General features: G+C 35.4%; 3 protein-coding genes across 3 annotated transcripts in view; 2 read left to right on the top strand and 1 right to left on the bottom strand.

Annotated features, from left to right (window-relative positions):
* The first annotated feature begins 181 nt into the window (after window positions 1-181).
* On the top strand, window positions 182-5,457 carry LOC122416131 (neprilysin-2-like). The gene is made up of 9 exons (XM_043428833.1): window positions 182-406; window positions 752-838; window positions 1,638-1,883; window positions 2,202-2,395; window positions 2,490-2,666; window positions 3,115-3,576; window positions 3,692-3,977; window positions 4,235-4,485; window positions 4,975-5,457. The coding sequence occupies exons 1-9, from the start codon at window positions 328-330 to the stop codon at window positions 5,311-5,313; spliced, it is 2,121 nt and encodes a 706-aa protein (XP_043284768.1). The 5' UTR covers window positions 182-327; the 3' UTR covers window positions 5,314-5,457.
* Window positions 5,458-6,847: 1,390 nt separating this feature from the next.
* Window positions 6,848-12,409, top strand: LOC122416467 (neprilysin-2-like). Its single transcript, XM_043429457.1, has 9 exons — window positions 6,848-7,057; window positions 7,421-7,507; window positions 8,054-8,299; window positions 8,618-8,808; window positions 8,903-9,079; window positions 9,536-9,991; window positions 10,107-10,392; window positions 10,739-10,989; window positions 11,515-12,409. Exons 1-9 carry the CDS (start codon window positions 6,979-6,981, stop codon window positions 11,851-11,853), a joined length of 2,112 nt encoding a protein of 703 aa, XP_043285392.1. The 5' UTR covers window positions 6,848-6,978; the 3' UTR covers window positions 11,854-12,409.
* The window catches only part of brp (bruchpilot), a 57,747-nt gene continuing 51,069 nt past the window's right edge, over window positions 12,192-18,869 (bottom strand). The window contains exon 22 of the mRNA XM_043429456.1: window positions 12,192-18,721. Within this exon, the coding sequence (XP_043285391.1) occupies window positions 18,694-18,721 (28 nt within the window). The 3' untranslated portion in view covers window positions 12,192-18,693. The remainder of the gene's footprint in view (window positions 18,722-18,869) is intronic.

Below are 18,869 nucleotides of genomic sequence, written 5' to 3'. Positions count from 1 at the left end.
TTATTTTGAAAACCGACCGAGTATATAAACGGGACCAATTCTGTCAACACGAGTTTTTCTCTCTTAGATACCAATTCAGATCCGATAAGTAAACGAATAATGAAAATAAAGTTAATCTTCCATGCAAACAATAGAATGACGTATGGAGGATCGGAAAATGGGGGTATTAACGAGTGTGCCAGTCCTGATCTCTTCTCTACATAGCGTCTAGTCGTTACAGGGGTCTCTTAAACACAGCATTTCAATCTGAGATCCCTGTCCATCAGTCTAAATAAATTTAATCATTTTCATGGAATAGAGTTTGTGGTATATTCTGCTTGAGAAAGGATGGAGTGCAATCAAACGATGATATTCTTATTGTGCACACTCTACGTATGCGTTACGATAGCTTCTGGGAAAAATATTGGTAAATATTTATTATTCATTTTTATCTGACATTGTCGAGTTTTATCATTCGTCAAAAATGTCATCCACTTGCTGTGTGTGTGTAAACTTGCAACACCCGTCATTTTGCTACTGATGATCAAAATCTTTAACTTCGAATGACAATTCAATGGCGAAAAACAGTGGTCAGAAGTTGAGTCTCGACTTTGAGTTTCGTTACATGAAAAAACTTCGCACGACAGTTTGGCTTTGTTTGTTGAACATCCTTCGCTTGAAAATCGTTATTCTGGACACATCCACGGGACTGTAAGTTCGAAACAGTTAGTGTAACCTTGAAAAACTAAATATGGACTTTTTTTCTGATCAGCGACAAAAATAAAAACCTCGGATGAAGATGATACAGAACCACGAGCGTCGGGCAACTTATGCTTGACGCCAGCATGCATTCACTCGGGTAAGTGAAAAAACTTGTGCTGGAAATAATCGAATAGTACCTTTAGCAAATTATTTATAAAAGTTCAGGTGAAACTATGCAAAAAATTGTCGCAAGTCTTCAGTCCCGATTTCTGAACGGGTTCGAAAAAATTAAGTTGATTTTTGAGCCAAACGTTCAAAAATTCGAATCCAGTCGTTGATATCTACAGCGTGATTCATAAAAATGATAATTTCTTAGGAAACCGTATACTCAAATATTTGTAATTAAGACGGTCCCTTAAATGTCTAATTATAATTAATCCGTCTGTATGACATAAAAAACTCACAAGCTTCGAAACAAATAGTTCCGGGAAAACATCTAATATATTGTTGGAAAAAAACTAAGTACCTTTAGTGTGAATTCCAAAAATTCATCAGATGCTGACAAAGTTTCGATTCAATCAATTTTTTGCAAAAAAGAGAATAAGAGATAATGAAAATTCTAAGCTTTAGTCGCAACAATATTTTTTCGTTTATATGTACAAAAAATCAGATGAACTGCTTTGATGTTCGATATTTTTTTTTTACCAAATCATTTATCCAAATATTCTAAATTGAATAACGAATCTCTATTTTATAACTGATCAACTTTCATCGTAGTTTTCCGACAATATCTCTTGCGCGAGTGTAAAAATATTTATTGACTAGAGTCGCTAGAGCGTAACTGTCTTGAGAGCACTGTAAAAATTGAGAATTTTACGCTTTCTTTCTTAATTGATTTTGACGGGAGCATCGTAGGTTGATATTTTAAACTTGGAATGAAATAAACTGTATTTCAGCATCGAGGATTCTGATGAGCATGAATTCGAGTGTCAGCCCGTGCGATGATTTTTACGAATTCACTTGCGGCAATTATGCGAATTCAGTACCGTTAACCTTGGACGAATTCCAGATGGATGCACATGTGGAAGCTGATAAAATCATGATATCTCGTTTACAACAACTTATAGAGGAGATCGACGTTACGAATTCGCCAAAGCACTTCAGATTGGTGAAAACGTACTACGAGCAATGCCTGAACGACCGTGAGTGCAAATATAAGATTCGTATTTTATCGAATCAGCAGATTTTTTCGAAACAATTCAATGTTGTTGTTCGTCGGTCCATGAGATCTGATGAAAATACTCTTATACCCTTTTGTATAACGTCGCAAATCCACTATCTTGAGTTCAAAATTACTTAAGATCGAGATAATGGAATGACTGAAAAAAGTTGAATCTTTTATTCTGCATGGTTGATTTGACGCATCGTGTCACGATTAGAAATGAGTTATTAAAAGTTAATAAATTGTAATCCTCGACTTCAGTAGCAGCCGTAAAAAAAATGAATGGTTTAATCCGTAGCACCAAGTTGGGGGGGGAATGACACTGTGCGATTAAAATCAACAATGGACAAAATTACAAAAAAGAATGGATGGCCACTCAAGGAACTCGAAAGTTGGAACATGACGAATTTCAGTTATTCCTTTTCATTTTCATCCCTATTTTACATTAAACATGATTTCGATATGGAGAATCAAATAGACATCATTTTCCATGTACGTAAAAATGGTGAAAAATCAGAAAGTTTTTCTTCTAATGAAATAAAAATAATTGTTGCATGATAATTAATTTTATGCTGGGATTATATAGCTCGGCGAACGTAATCCACCGCTTAACAGGCATTATTTAAGGGAAGGTTTTTCGAATGAAGTTGTTCAAGCTTATTATCAGTACATGATCAACGTTGCAGTTTATTTCGGTTGTAACGAGACGAAAGCAAAAACTGACCTCAACGAAACTTTATCGTTGGAAATAGAACTTTATCAGGTACGTACGAGCTTTGAGATGCAGTTTCGAATGTGAATGATTGATGGGTCAATGACGAAATTGTGAATACAAAAGCAGCTACCACGTTTTCGGAATTTCTGGATTTTTAAAAGTCGAATTCTGAGAAAAAAAAATATAGTACGAGTACCTACACTAGGTCGAGAAAATGCAACAACGAACATTTTTTGAAATAATTTTTTATCAATTGCTCATCGGAATGAAATGTAAGAATATTATGGATAACAGAAAGCAAGATAAATTTCTTGATACTAGATTTTGAGAATTACATTTCGTGAATAAGCCATTGCTAACTTTGAAACCGTGTGGTCCTCAAATCGGATATCGTTGAACCTTTTAACTCACCCATCAATCCAATATACTAAGAAATGGAAATGTCACACAGTGTCAAGAGTCGTACTAATAATTAATAATGTTTGATTGAATACAGAAAGTATTGACCAAGCAAGACGATCCCGATATATCCTACCATTATTCAAAAGTACTGTATGGAGAGCTAGCGAAAAAGTATCCCATAATTTTTTCAAACCTATCCAACTTCGATGCTAATAGTACCATACAGTTGGAATTCGACGAGGAAACGCTCGATAGAGCGATTAAATGGTTATCTACCAAGCCAAAACGAGCTTTAGCGAATTTGTCAGCATGGAGAACTGTAGCAGGAAATATTCCATCCTTTTCATACCCTTTTCACTTAAAAGATATTTATTTAAGTCTCAAGCGGGTCCTTAGGGGAGCAGAAACAGAAACGTGCGTTACAAAAACTCAAAACTCTTTGGGACTCGCTCTGTTTGCTTTGTACCAGAGAAAATACATAAGCCAAAGTTCCGTCGATGACGTCGTCGCAATGCTTGGCAACATAAAAGAACAATTTTTGGAACTCGTACAAAAGGTTTGAGACTATCGCTCACTATTAGGATAATATTGAGTGGAATTTGTTGTTGTTAATTGAATCGTGATTATGTTTCCATTAACTATTAGTTGATTTGTGTATGCCTCGTTTTTAGGTTGAATGGCTGGATGACGAAACGAGGAAAAAATTTGTTGAAAAAGTGTCAAAGATGGAAAGCAATGTGATTCTTTGTCAGGAACCGATAACCGATGACGAACTCGAGGCTTTTTATAGTGGCCTTGAATTGTCAAACAGTTCGTTTTGGGAATCTTCCGAACTTGTAGGCAAATTCTATTATTTTCAACCTTTAAATGTCAACATTCCTTTCCCTCCTTTGAACCGGAGTTTCTGTGGAAAATCCTGGTTTTCTACCGAATACGAGCCTTTGTACAATTATTTAGGTAAGTTATTGTGCTATTAGGTTGTCTTCCACATTAAATTCTCCTTACAATTCACAACGATGTAACGAAGCAAAAAAACATGAACCTGTCAAGTATCGAATCTATTGAGTGACATTTATGACAAAGTTGCAATAAGCGGTCTTTGTGAGAGCCCCTATATTGGATTTTACTGCATTTCTTTTCACAACGCGCGTCACAGTTTTTTAAATCTCGTAAAAATGGCCTTTCATCAACTTTTTAACGCTTTACTCAAACAGCAATAAGTATTGGATGGGTACCTGGATTCTTTTACGACATCGATCGACCGAAGTATCTGAATTACGGGGCTTATTCAGACAGATTAGGTCACGAATCAGGACATAGTCTCGATGCCATGAGCATAAATTATGACCCGAATGGAAAATTAAAGCAATGGTCTAATTTGACAAGTAAAAAGAACTATATGGACCGTGTTCAGTGCTTTATTGATCAGTATGAAAATTATACTATCGACGGCTTCAAAACCCACGTGAGTATTTCAAACGGTATATTTTTAATATACTCCTACACTTGGAGATTATACTTTCATCCTAGTGGCATTAAAAAAATACGATAAGGGCACGTTTTCGACAGCAAAAAAGGAAACCAAAAGTTGCTGCTCCTTGCTTCGGAATGAAATCCGAACCGTTCCCTTTTTCTCTCATAAATTGAATTTTCTCATATTTTGAAATACGCCACGTATTTTTCCGCATTCTATGCTTTTCAGAATAATATTTTCGACTTTCAACATAGCATTTTGAAATTTTCCCATTTATAAACATTAAACTTTCAACAACTAAAACTTTCCTGTATCCAGTTTTCATAATATTGTCATCTCATCCAATTTCTCGAGGCAAATGTCGAGATGAAAATGAAATTTTGAATGACTGTGCTGGCCGTATTTCTCATTGAATGTGACTCATATTTCATCACCGATTTACCAAATCATGCTGAAACTACATTTGTTTTTTTTTTCTAGGTAAACGGTTATTCGACTGTAGGTGAGAATATAGCCGATTACACCGGAGCAAAGACGGCTCGTCGTGCCTACGCTAAATGGGCAAATACAAGTCTTCCAGAACAACGTTTGCCTGGACTGAATTATTCGGCCAATCAAATGTTTTGGATTGCAATGGCTAATTCCTGGTGTGCGAAATATCGAGCGCCATTTATGAAAAGTCTTCTCTACATTGACGAACATGCTCCAAATAAATTTCGAGTTAATGGGCCGATATCAAACATAGAAGAATTTTCGAAAGATTTCGGATGCGGTTTAGGTAGCCGAATGAATCCAGAGAATAAATGTCATTTGTGGTGACCTCTTTCCGAAGCAGTTTCGGAATATTTTCAACTACAGAAGATCGTAATTCAGGAAAAAAATGTTTTTTCTTCTTCACACAGAAAATGATCGTGTACTAATTTCGCATCATGATTAATAAATCTTATGTTTATTTTCATTGTATAGTAACGCGTTTTTAATTATTTCCCACTAGCCAACGTAGAATTTAAACATTAATATCGTTGTCCACGGAATATCTCGAGGTGAGCTGATACTATCACTGTTTGATATACCGATGGAAATAAATTATCCAGCAGTTTTTTCACGTCAAATCATTTTTGTCAACCCCTGTCAATTTTCATTTAAACAATCGACAATATTTCGAATCCAAATCAGTAACAAAGTATTGTGAAAACAAAAAACGTTTTCGATTAGACGGAAAATAGGAGGATTGCAAACAAAAACAGACGTTGAGAACTTTTCGATATTCATGAAACTCAAATTGTAAATATTTTTTTTATATCATCCAAATATTGATTGTGGAAACTTGAATTTCAAACGAGTCAGTAAAGCAAAATGAATGAAGGTATGGATACAACAAAATAAGATGTAATAATCAATAAAAATTTGTATTCGTATAACGTTAAGCTACACAATATTCAAATTAGACTTCCCTAATGATTATTTAAAATTTTGGAAATTCACAAAATATTTAAATAGTGAGGTTCCTTCTAATCGACACTTCGAGTCGAGTTAAACTATCTCTAGTATACTTCGTGTCTCCTGATCCCTCAACCAAATAAGGTGAATAATACAAAACCGTCAAATAATCATTATCTGTTTATTAATTGATCTTCCCGAAGAAATTTGTTCAACGCTCTCCTCGAACTGGCGGCCTGATAGAGTTGAAAAGGGGATACATTTCGAGCGATTATGCAGCAAAAAATTCGTAACACACTTACAAAGAGGGGGAAAGAAATTTGATCGTTTTCCAGAAATTGTTGTTTGCTTTTCGAACAGGATCGAGCAAAGGACACGTTCACTGAAATTATAAGCAATATACAGGAAACGAAAAGAAAAAACATTATTATTTAATGATCGTGGTTCACATATATCTTGCCCACAGCTCACTTGGTACGAACGGTTCCTCTCGACCGCACGTGGACTCTCATTCCTCCAATTTGAATTTACTCCCCTCTCTTTTTCTCTAGACCAGCGAGTTATACGTACATGAACTAATTTATTCAAAATTTGCGATATTATTGGACTCGAAAATACTTGGTATTTTGTAAACTCAACCAAGTAGATCGAATTTCCTTACCTGCTTTAATTTCTACTGAAATCTATGTTTGGGACATTCTTCATCGACGAGCATGTTTATTTTGAAAACCGACCGAGTATATAAACGTGACCAATTCTGTCAACACGAGTTTTTCTCTCTGAGATACCAATTCAGATCCGATAAGTAAACGAATAATGAAAATAAAGTTAATCTTCCATGCAAACAATAGAATGACGTATGGAGGATCGGAAAATGGGGGTATTAACGAGTGTGCCAGTCCTGATCTCTTCTCTACATAGCGTCTAGTCGTTACAGGGGTCTCTTAAACACAGCATTTCAATCTGAGATTCCTGTCCATCAGTCTAAATAAATTTAATCATTTTCATGGAATAGAGTTTGTGGTATATTCTGCTTGAGAAAGGATGGAGTGCAATCAAACGATGATATTCTTATTGTGCACACTCTACGTATGCGTTACGATAGCTTCTGGGAAAAACATTGGTAAATATTTATTATTCATTTTTATCGATGAGTAAACTTGTCTGACATTGTCGAGTTTTATCATTCGTCAAAAATGTCATCCACTTGCTGTGTGTGTGTAAACTTGCAACACACGTCATTTTGCCACTGATGATCAAAATCTTTAACTTCGAATGACAATTCAATGATGAAAAACAGTGGTCAGAAGTTGAGTCTCGACTTCGTGTTTCGTTACATGAAAAAACTTCGCACGACAGTTTGGCTTTGTTTGTTGAACATTCTTCGCTTGAAAATCGTTGTTCTGGACACATGCACGGGACTGTAAGTTCGAAACAGTTAGTGTAACCTTGAAAAACTATATGTGGACTTTTTTTTTCTGTTCAGCGACAAAAATAAAAACCTCGGATGAAGATGATACAGAACCACGAGCGTCGGGCAACTTATGCTTGACGCCAGCATGCATTCACTCGGGTAAGTAAAAAAACTCGTACCCGAAATTATCGAATAGCACCTTTAGTCCCTTAAATGTTAAATTATAATTAATCCGTCTGTATGACATAGAAAACTCACAAGCTTCGAAACAAATAGTTCCGGGAAAACATCTAATATATTGTTGGAAAAAATCTAATAAGTACCTTTTGTGTGAATTCCAAAAATTCAGCAGATGCTGACAAAGTTTCGTTTCAATCAATTTTTTGCAAAAAAGAGAATAAGAGATTATAGGATGAAAATTCTAAGCTTAGTCGCAACAATATTTTTTCGTTTTTATGTACAAAGAACCAGATGAACTGCTTTGATGTTCGATATATTTTTTTTTTTTTATCAACTTTCATCGTAGTTCTCTGACAATATTTCTTGCGAGATTGTAAAAATATTTATTGACTCGAGTCGCTAGGGCGTAACTGTCTTAAGAGCACTGTAAAAATTGAGAATTTTACGCTTTCTTTCTTAGTTGATTTTGACGGGAGCATCGTAGGTTGATATTTTAAACTTGGAATGAAATAAACTGTATTTCAGCATCGAGGATTCTGATGAGCATGAATTCGAGTGTCAGCCCGTGCGATGATTTTTATGAATTCACTTGCGGCAATTATGCGAATTCAGTACCGTTAGCCCCGAGCGAACTCAGGATAGATCCACATGTGGAGGCTGCTCAAATCATGACGTTTCGCTTGCAACAGCTTATAGAGGAGATCGACGAAACGAATTCGCCGAAGCCCTTCAGACTGGTGAAAACGTACTACGAGCAATGCCTGAACGACTGTGAGTGCAAATATAAGATCCGTATTTTATCGAATCAGCAGATTTTTTCGAAACAATTCAATGTTGTTGTTCGTCGGTCCATGAGATCTGATGAAAATACTTTTATACTCTTTTGTATAACGTCGCAAATCCATTATTTTGAGTTCAAAATAGCTTAAGCTTGAGATAACGGAATGATTGAAAAAAGTTGAATCTTTTATTCTGCATGGTTGATTTGACGCATCGTGTCATGATTCGAAATGAGCTATTAAAAGTTCGTAAATTGTAATCCTCGACTTCAGTAGCAGCCGTAAAAAAAATGAATGGTTTAATCCGTAGCACCAAGTTGGAGGAATGACACTGCGCTATTAAAAGCAACAATGGAAAAAATTGCACAAGGGAATGGATGGCCACTCAGGGAACTCGAAAGTTGGAACATGACGAATTTCAATTATACCTTATCATTTTTATCCCTATTTCACTTTAGCTTTGACTCAAATATGGAGAATATTACAGACTCGGTTCTCAATGTACGTAAAAATGGTGAAAGATGAGAAAGTTTTTCGTTTAATGAAATAAAAATATTTGTTACATGATAATTAATTTGATGCTGGGATTATATAGCTCGGCGAACGTAATCCACCTCTTGACAGTCATTATTTTGCGGAAGGTTTCTCCAATGAAGTTGTTCAAGCTTATTATCAGTATATGATCGACGTTGCAGTTTATCTCGGTTGTAACGAGACGAAAGCAAAAACTGACCTCAACGAAACTTTATCGTTGGAAATAGAACTTTATCAGGTACGTAAGAGCTTTGAGATGCAGTTTCGAATGTGAATGATTGATGGGTCAATGACGAAATTGAGAATAGAAAAGCAGCTACCACGTTTTCGGATATCCTGGATTTTTAAATGTCGAACTCTCAGAAAACAAAAATATATATATTCCGAGCACCTTCACTAGGTTTCGAGGAGATGCAACAGCTTACATTTTTTTTGAATAATTGGTTATTGATTGCTCATCAGAATGAAATGTAAGAATATTATGGATAACAGAAAGCAAGATAAATTTCTTGATACTAGATTTTGAGAATGACATTTCGTGAATAAGCCACTTCTAACTTTGAAACCGTCTGGTCCACAAATCGAATATCGTTGAACCTTTTAACTGACCCATCAATCCAGTATGCTAAGAAATGGAAATGTCACACAGTATCAAAAGTCGTACTAATAATTAATAATGTTTGACTGAACGCAGAAAGTATTCACCAAGCACGATGATCCCGATGAGTTCAGCCATTATTCAAAAGTACTGTATGGAGAGTTGGCGAAAAAGTATCCCATAATTTTTTCAAACCCATCCAAATTTGATGCTAATACTCCCGTACAGTTGGAATTCGATGAAGAAACGCTCGATAGAGCAATTAAATGGTTATCTACCAAGCCAAAACGAGCTTTAGCGAATTGGGCAGCATGGAGAATCGTAGCAGCAAAAGTTCCTTACGTTTCATCATACTTAAGTCATATTGATTCAGCTTTCCGGCAGATCATTAATGGAAAAATATCAGATACGTGCGTTTACAAAACTCGAAACTCTTTGGGACTCGCTCTGTTTGCTTTGTACCAGAGAAAATACATAAGCCAAAGTTCCGTCGATGACGTCGTCGCGATGCTTGGCAACATAAAAGAACAATTTTTGGAACTCGTACAAAAGGTTTGAGACTATCGCTCACTATTAGGATAATATTGAATGGAATTTGTTGTTGTTAATTGAATTGTGATTATGTTTCCATTAACTATTAGTTGATTTGTGTATGCCTCGTTTTTAGGTTGAATGGCTGGATGACGAAACGAGGAAAAAATTTGTTGAAAAAGTGTCAAAGATTGAAAGCAATGTCATTCTTTGTCGGGAACCGATAAGCGACGACGAACTCGAAGCTTTTTATAGTGACCTTGAATTGTCAAACAGTTCGTTTTGGGAAACTTCCAAAATTGTAGCCAAATTCTACGATATGAAATCTTTAAATATCAAGCTCCCTTTCGTTCCTTTGAGCCGGAATTTCTGTGGAAAATCCTGGTTTTATACTGCATACCATCGGAGATTCAATTATTTAGGTAAGTTATTGTGTTATTAGGTTTTCTTCCACATTAAATTCTCCTCACAATTCACAACGATGTAACGAAGCAAAAAAACATTAATCTGTCAAGTATCGAATCTATTGAGTGACAGTTTTACCTATTTAAACAGACACGAAGACTTGAAAGACACGAAGATGACAAATTCACAATAAGGGGTCTTTGTAAGGGCTCCTATATTGGATTTTGATCAATTTTTTTACAACGCGTGGCACAGTCTTACAAAATTCGTAAAAATGGTCTTTCATCAAGATTTAAACTTACCAATGAACAACTTTATTTATCAACGTGATTTAACATACTTTTTAACGCTTTACTCGAACAGCAATAAGTACTGGATCGCTATCTGGATTCCTTTACGATATCGATCGACCGAAGTATCTGAATTACGGGCTTTATTCAGAGGGAATAGGTCACGAATCAGGGCATAGTCTCGATGCCACGAACATAAATTATGATACGAATGGAAATCTAAAGCCATGGTCTAATTTGAAAAGTAAAAACAACTACATGGACCGCGTACAGTGCTTTATTGATCAGTATGAAAATTATACTATCGACGGCTCCAAAATCCACGTAAGTATTTCAAACGGTATCTGTACTCGTACACTTGAAGATTATACTTTCATCCTATAGTGGCATTAAAAAAATACGATAAGGGCACGTTTTCGACAGCAAAAAAGGAAACCAAAAGTTGCTGTACCTTGCTTCGGAATGATATCGTTTTGAGCAGGGAATGATATCCGAACCGTTCCCTTTTTCTCTCATAAATTGAATTTTCTCATATTTTGAAATACGCCACGTATTTTTCCGCATTCTATGCTTTTCAGAATAATAATTTCGACTTTCAACCTAGCATTTCGAAATTTTTCCATTTATAAACATTAAACATTCAACAACTAAAACGTTCCTGTATCCAGTTCTCATAATATTGTCCTCTCATCCAATTTCTCGAGGCAAATGTCGAGATGAAAATGAAATGTATAGTTCTGCTTTGAATGACTGCGCTGACTGCATTTCTCATTGAATGTGATTCATATTTCATCACTGATATTTACCAAATCGTGCTACAACTCCATTTGTTTTTTTTTTTTTTTCCAGTTGAACGGTTATTCGACTGTAGGTGAGAATATGGCCGATTACACCGGAGCAAAGACGGCTCGTCGTGCCTACGCTAAATGGGCAAATACAAGTCTTCCAGAACAACGTTTGCCTGGACTGAATTATTCGGCCAATCAAATGTTTTGGATTGCAATGGCTAATTCCTGGTGTGCGAAATATCGAGCGCCATTTATGAAAAATCTTCTCTACATTGACGAACATGCTCCAAATAAATTTCGAGTTAATGGGCCGCTATCAAACATAGAAGAATTCTCGAAAGATTTCGGATGTCGTTTGGGTACCAAAATGAATCCAGAGAATAAATGTCACTTGTGGTGAGCTTTTTCCCAAGCAGTACGCAAGCCATTAGGCATTTTTTAACACCAGCGGGATTCAAATAACAATTAATTTTTTGTCATTTTTTTTTACCTTCAAGTCTCTCAAGTTTTCTCAATTTTCTCAATTTTTAATAACACCGACGCCTCAGTAATGATTAACACGAGTGTTATAAAGTCCCAATAAGTACCCACTATAAAAAAAATCTTCTCTGACATCGCTAGTTTCGCTCACTTTTCTATCTTTTTTCCCAACGCCATTTTTCGTCTAAATTTTCACTCCAAATAAGAGAAATGAATGGAACGACAAAAGGATATTAAATAATAAGTAACCATGCAATCGACAATAGACAATATGTGTTTATTCATTTAATATTTTCGCTATAGTATCGCAATAGTTATTCATATGTATAGGTACTTAATATGAATTGTCGCTCTAACAGATCGCTGCGCCTACAAACGTGTCGGCCAAATGTTTCATTTACTTATAGATATATGTATACATATGTACACGTACGATATACACACATATGCATATAAATATACGTGCATAGATTTTATTCGTTTCATTATTATTTTTTTCTTTTAAATACGATATTGTGCCTGGCCCTACTTAGTCGTTTATTGTGCTTGAAACTCTATTTTTTCTTAACGTTTGATGGATTTTCGACGTTCCTTAATTCCCTTTTCTTAATGATTTTCACATTTCAACGCGCGCGCGCGCGCGCGCATATTTCTCGATATACATATTTGTTTTCTCTTCATTGGGGTGTCCGACGGGATCGTTATTGGATGAAGGTTTTTTGGAGGGTTTGGATAATTCGGAGTTGGGACACCGGATTTTCGAGAGACTACACTGTATAGTAGATGGACAAAGAGACCGGAACGATAAGAGACATACAAAATTCATTTTCCTTTTGTTTTTTTTTTCTCTTATTTTCCCATAAAAGGAGAAAAAAATGTAGCAATAATTACTGCCAAATTGAATGAACGAATACAAATGAATTTTACAAACGTTGGAATGGAATCGTTCGATCGAGCAAATTTGAACCGATTTTTCTCATTTCGTTGAATCAACAATGCTGAGATTTGCGGACGTTACAAAAGCCGTTGCCTCGAATTTATTTCTTGCCTTTCGTTATTCTTCCATTATTGTTATTATTATTGTTATTATAATTATTATAATAATTATTATATTCAATGATCGACAAATCGAGACCCGCTCAACCAGAGTTTATATCAAGATTATTATATATTCAAGATCCAAAGAGGTCGTCGGTATTCGCGAGGAGAAGGGCCGGGGCTGCCCCCTGTGGGAATGACGCTGGTAAGGACAGGGGAGGACATTTCCACACACTCCAATAAATATTATCCATTTTTTCTTCAATTTTCGATAGTCCTTCGACAGAGAACGGAATGTTTCACAATTTTTTTTCTCACCTCCTCCATTTTTTTCTTCTTCCCCCTTAATATTTTCCCCTATATAAAATTTCGTTACCGAAATACTTCTGACAGACGGAAAACTAACGATTCATTCTCCTCGCTATAAGAAAGTCATAACCATTTCCATTATAATTCTTATCATTCTGACTCGATGGGAGAAATCCTCAAAATTTCTTATTTTTTTTTTTTCTTTATTTTCTCCACACCTATTCCGGCATTCGTCACTCTCATAATTTCGTTTTATACGAGGGTGAAACACTTTTTTATTTTTTATTCTTTGTTTTTTTTTTTCTTTATATATAATGGCACACAGCATGGCAGTTGCAACAATGTACTTTGATAAATTTTCAACCTTTTTTTCCTGTCCCTTTCTCTCTTCTTTGCTTCTTCAAAACCGTTAATCTTACGGCCCTAAAACTTAAACTATGTACTCTGACATTTTCCAAATCGCATCGTTTTATTTTCTCGTCTCACCACTTTCACCATTTTCCATTAACTTTGTTTCACACTTCTCGAGAGTTTCCTGAAATATTCTACGTGTACACATACTTTTTATGACTCACGATGGTTTGTTTTGTTTTTTATGTTTTCTTTCTTCATTTTTTCCTCCATTTTATTTTCATCGTCAACAATTTATGCCGCGTTAAATGGATCGTGTCAATAGGCGAATACTTTGCGTCCTTTCGCTTCATCAGATAAATACAATTGTATCGTTAATCAATAATAATAATAATAATAATAATAATAATCTCCGTAATAGTAATCATGTAATCCGTAATAGTATATGTATATGTCTATTTTTATATTTATATTATTTTATATACACTCGAGTTGAAGTTTTTATTAGTACATTTTCGTTAGACTCGACTACAATAATTTCACGTTTTCTCGCATCGCATTGCATTTTTTTCACGCTCCTGAGAATCATTTCTCTTAATTCTCCTCCTTTGTTAATTTTATTTTATTTTTTTTTCACTTTTTTTTTTTTATTACGTTAAAGCAACAACACGTAGAAATGTTTTTGATAATTAAAAAAATGGGGTGACCGTTTCAAAGTTACGTGTTTCATATTCTGATAGCAATACCCATAATAATAATAATAATAATAACAACAACAACAACAACAGCAACAATAATAATAAAAGATTTACTACGAATCTGCGTTTTTTGTCTTGATTTTTAAACTTTCTGTACCAACGATTCGAACCATCGTTTCGACGAGTTTGCTCGGAGCGAATTTACTTTTGCGTTTATTTGTCGCTCACGACGACAAGCATTTATAATACAACATTCACATTAAAAACATTCACGATTACGAAAACAGTCGAGTCCGAAAATGATCGCTTCGGGATGCATACTTTTTACTTTATTCTCTTATTCTCAAATTATATTTTCATAGATTTTTTTTCTTGAGAATAAGATTTGTAGATAGGTCGTTGAGAGAAATCTTTGGAGATATTTTCTTAAGAGAGATCGATGGAAATGAACTTTGGGATCATTTTGAGAGTAAAGGTACTAACAATTCGATATATATATATATATAATTTTTGTTCATACTTCAACTATTCATGCTCGTTAACACTAGCGATAAGTGAGTCGACAATGAAACCGTGATTAGAATCAGTTGATCGAACTTGCAAATCGATACTTCTGATTTCATGAATCGTTTTTATTGTTTTTTTAATTTTTATCTTCCGCGAGTGTCTTTGTGTATGTGCGTGGAAAATTATGTCGTCCCTTCCTTCGTCGTTTAATCCTCGATAAATAATGACAGTAACAACAGCAATAATTATCGCATTTTCATAATTATATCATGAACAGTAACAGCCCTTCGATAAGCGCACCTCTGCGAGTGCGCTTGAATAATGAACCGTGATAAAAATATCGATAACGCGTACCTTAGTCATTCATTCTCATTCGAATAAATCATTCACGAGTAATCAATCGAGTATTCTTATCGGTATATTTCTATGCTTTATTTATTATTATCATTATTATCATCATTATTGGTATTATTATTATTATTATTATTATTATTAAAGGGTTCTTGTTGATATATTTATTTTTTATATTATATATATATTTCGTAAACAAACAGATCTGTCAGGCTGAAGATAGAGAAAGAGAGCCTTAATATTCTCGAGGAAATAAATATTGTTTCGCGAGATTAATGCTCACCAATGAACCTGAAATTGGGGTGTGAAAAGACGAATATATAAATCGATCGCTTTCGGATCTACAGTATCAGACGATTATTCTTCCACACGATTAACAATTAGCGTATCACTGTAAAACGTTAATATTTATTATGTATCTAATGTGAATATTCATATATATATTTATATAATTTTCTTGTTAGTTTTTTATTTTTATACATATATATATATGTATATGGATATTCATCTTTCACTCGACTATGACGTTTTAACACGGTGATATAGGCTTGATATGATCGGTGTTGTATCGCTCGATTAATTATATGTCAATCAACCCTCATATATGCGCTGGCAAATTTGCCCTTTTGCTTTCTTTCCTTCATTTTTTTTAATTATTATTCTTTTCCCTTCGACTTGTTATATATTGTACAATGAACTTTTGATACGCGAAGACATCGCGATCGGGGGATGCCGCGTGGTTTTTCATCGTTCTCAATTCGTTATTTCGATTCTATAACTATAACATTTATTACTCGACTGCGTCGCTTGCTTTTTGTCGATTAGTTTTATCGGCTTTTTCATCAGTTCTTCAGCTACATTTTTCAACTAGTTTCAATCTTTTTTGCTCTCAGCTCTTGACTTCTGCTACCTCACTATGATGAAGTTGCTCCTTCTTTCCGTCACCAAACTTCGAATCTCACGCGGACAAACATTCACACATGCACACTTCGTACGAACCGCGGGGAATGTGCACTTTTATTCGGATACTCGAAGCGGTGGCTTTTATGGTTCTTTTGGTTTTGTTTACTTATGGAGAATTCAGTGGAATCGCGAGACTGTGAATTACGGATTTTACGCGGCTTCGCTCCTTCGTCTCTGCTTGTTGATTCGTGTTAGGAGAGCAGCCTCTTTTTCGTTTTTATTAGAATCGACGAAGAAAACGGGGTGATTGTGTACATCGAAATATTTGATGGGCGCAGTTTCGATTATTTAGAATTTATGTACAAAAAGCTTGTGCGATAATAGCCGTGAATAAATCGTTATTTGGAAATCTCTTTTGTTTAAACGAACGCGGACACTAAATCGAGCTTTAGAAAAATGATGAAAGAAATAGGTAACTATCGGATCGGTGAAGTCGAAAGCGATTCGCGATTCAGGGGATTCGTGTATGACAAATATTGACGTTTTCGCAATGAAAATACTTGGCGAATCATAAGATTTTACAAAGTGACTTAATGCTGATGAAAAATTCATTTTTCTCGCCTCCTGTTTCTTTGTTAACTTGTAAAAGCTGACGAAACGTGGAAAAATAGTGTATTATATTTACACACAAAGTTCGCGAGTCCTCCCGCGTCAATGAATACTCGTTTTTGCCAATAACGCGACAAACATTAAACTCGCTTTTTCTCAAACTCTCACTAACTCCGCTCTCAAAATAGCCTCAGTGCTTTTAGTTTGAAAATCGATCGCGGATGCCTCGTTTTACGTTAAAACTCGATTCAAGGATCGATGGCTCGTCAGAATGCTTTTCAAATCGTGCCCAGGATTGTTCCTCGAACAATAAATAAACGAAGGGAAAGCCAGAGAAAAGGAATCGGTTCGGAGTGAAATTAATATTTACAAGTGCTTTCGGAGAGCCCCGAGCTATTTCACCTTCTTCTTTTTCCCCCCCTCGATGAATGAGGACCGTGGCGCATAAACAGTCGCAATAATTCATGTAATCATCGCAATAAGAATAGTAACAATAATCCTACGAATGAAATGCCCTTTTCGATAGCCGCCCTCCCTATTTATATCTCTGTTATTCATTATTCCTTTCGATCGGATGTTTTTTAGGAGGAAAAAAAGGAAAGTTGGCCGAGTTAACTGGACTATTAACGACGTTTAGATGCGTTTGTTAAGCGATCGACGAACGGTCATTTTATTGTCAATTTTAAAACGATTCAGCACCTTTCAGTCCACGGTTATTTATGCACGAGTATAGAAACAATATGAAAAACGAACTAAACAAATGCCCTCGGATGTTTTCCTCTCACTTATTTTTCTTCACTTTTATTTTCATTCGTATATATTTATATTTTTGTTTATTTATTCGCATTGACTTAAGCTTTCAATTTGGTTATACCTCTCGCTCGCTTTATCTATCATTCATTTTTCATTTTATCCTAAGTAAATATTGCTTACAACGTAACTCACTTTTTTTTCATTTGCTTCGCTCCGTTTATATAGATTTACACGTTACATCGTATTTATCGTTAATCGTTATATTGTACATAGTTTAATGACCATCTTTTTTTGGACCCGTGACGAGAAATCCATTATGATAAATATGATACAAGACACCCACCCTTCTTTCTCTCTCTTTCTTACTCTTTTTATACTCATTCCCCCAAAAACTCACTGCTGCACGGAGCAGCCTGGCAATAATGCGTTATTTGATGCCGAAGAATGTGAACAAGGAAGTCAATACACGTTTGATTTGCCTCATTTTATCCGGAATTGTCGTAGATCCGTGGATAGACTCGTTTATCGTTGATTGATTAAAACGCTGATTGCGCGTGTGGTATTTATGATTTTTTTTTTTTTTTGGTAATTACTATTTTTTATAACGGATTTAAACATTTATCAAAAACTCGAATAAATTCGAACTCACGGTCGTGCGCAAATAAATCGGTCAAAATGATTGTACTTCGAAAATGACTTTTTTCGATTTCTTGTGTTAATTATTTCATAACTCAGCCTCCACCATCGTCATCACTGATATGAAATTAAGCGATCCTCGCACGAGAGACGTCAACTTTTACCGCGACAAGGTTTTGCGAAGATGCTTCTTCTTAAGGTTGCTGTTACCGGTGTTAAATTCACGCGATTTCCTCACAACGTGTCGCAGCGAATTACGAAGATTTCGCTTTTGAAAAAGAAACGAAAGTGATTCGTGATCGCACCGATTAATCCGAAGGTTCGACGTCAGCGTTCAGCAATTCGAGAGCGACATTGCCGATGATAAAATTTCATTCGTTTTTTGGTTGCCATCGGACTCTCAATTTGCTCGGGTTTTCACTCACTTTTTCTGTCCAACATGAATTTTGATATTCTCGATTTCAGGTAAAAATGTATTTTCACTGGGCGCGTGGATGATGGAATTTATCGATAGCGAAGCAGCACCGCATAACTTTTGAAAGTATTCGACTCACTCGAGAATTCGTCAACTCCAACTCGGTTTTTTTTCAGTCACGAAAAATCCGTCAGCGTCTCCTTTGCTTCGTCATTGAACTGTTCAAAGAGAAATTCACTCGCTGTTTTATCGACATTTTTTCAATCAGCGCATTCCCTTTTTTCGGGCTTTTGAAAACAATCGCTTTCAGCATTTCTTTTTGGTGTTAATACTCGTGAGTGATATCGACTCAATCGAAATTCGATT

Source organism: Venturia canescens, chromosome 9 (genome assembly GCF_019457755.1).
Source record: "Venturia canescens isolate UGA chromosome 9, ASM1945775v1, whole genome shotgun sequence".
Classification (NCBI taxonomy): domain Eukaryota; kingdom Metazoa; phylum Arthropoda; class Insecta; order Hymenoptera; family Ichneumonidae; genus Venturia; species Venturia canescens.
This window is presented reverse-complemented; position numbering and strand designations above follow the sequence as displayed.

What these genes read in the sequence shown, in the direction of transcription:
- LOC122416467 (XM_043429457.1), top strand. Translation starts at nt 6,979, where the DNA reads ATGGAGTGCAATCAAACGATGATATTCTTATTGTGCACACTCTACGTA. An exon ending in TTTTGGAACTCGTACAAAAG is followed by an intron (nt 9,992 to 10,106) that starts GTTTGAGACTAT and finishes CCTCGTTTTTAG; the next exon opens with GTTGAATGGCTGGATGACGA. An exon ending in TCGACGGCTCCAAAATCCAC is followed by an intron (nt 10,990 to 11,514) that starts GTAAGTATTTCA and finishes TTTTTTTTCCAG; the next exon opens with TTGAACGGTTATTCGACTGT.
- LOC122416131 (XM_043428833.1), top strand. Translation starts at nt 328, where the DNA reads ATGGAGTGCAATCAAACGATGATATTCTTATTGTGCACACTCTACGTA. An exon ending in TGGAAATAGAACTTTATCAG is followed by an intron (nt 2,667 to 3,114) that starts GTACGTACGAGC and finishes GATTGAATACAG; the next exon opens with AAAGTATTGACCAAGCAAGA. An exon ending in GCCTTTGTACAATTATTTAG is followed by an intron (nt 3,978 to 4,234) that starts GTAAGTTATTGT and finishes TTACTCAAACAG; the next exon opens with CAATAAGTATTGGATGGGTA.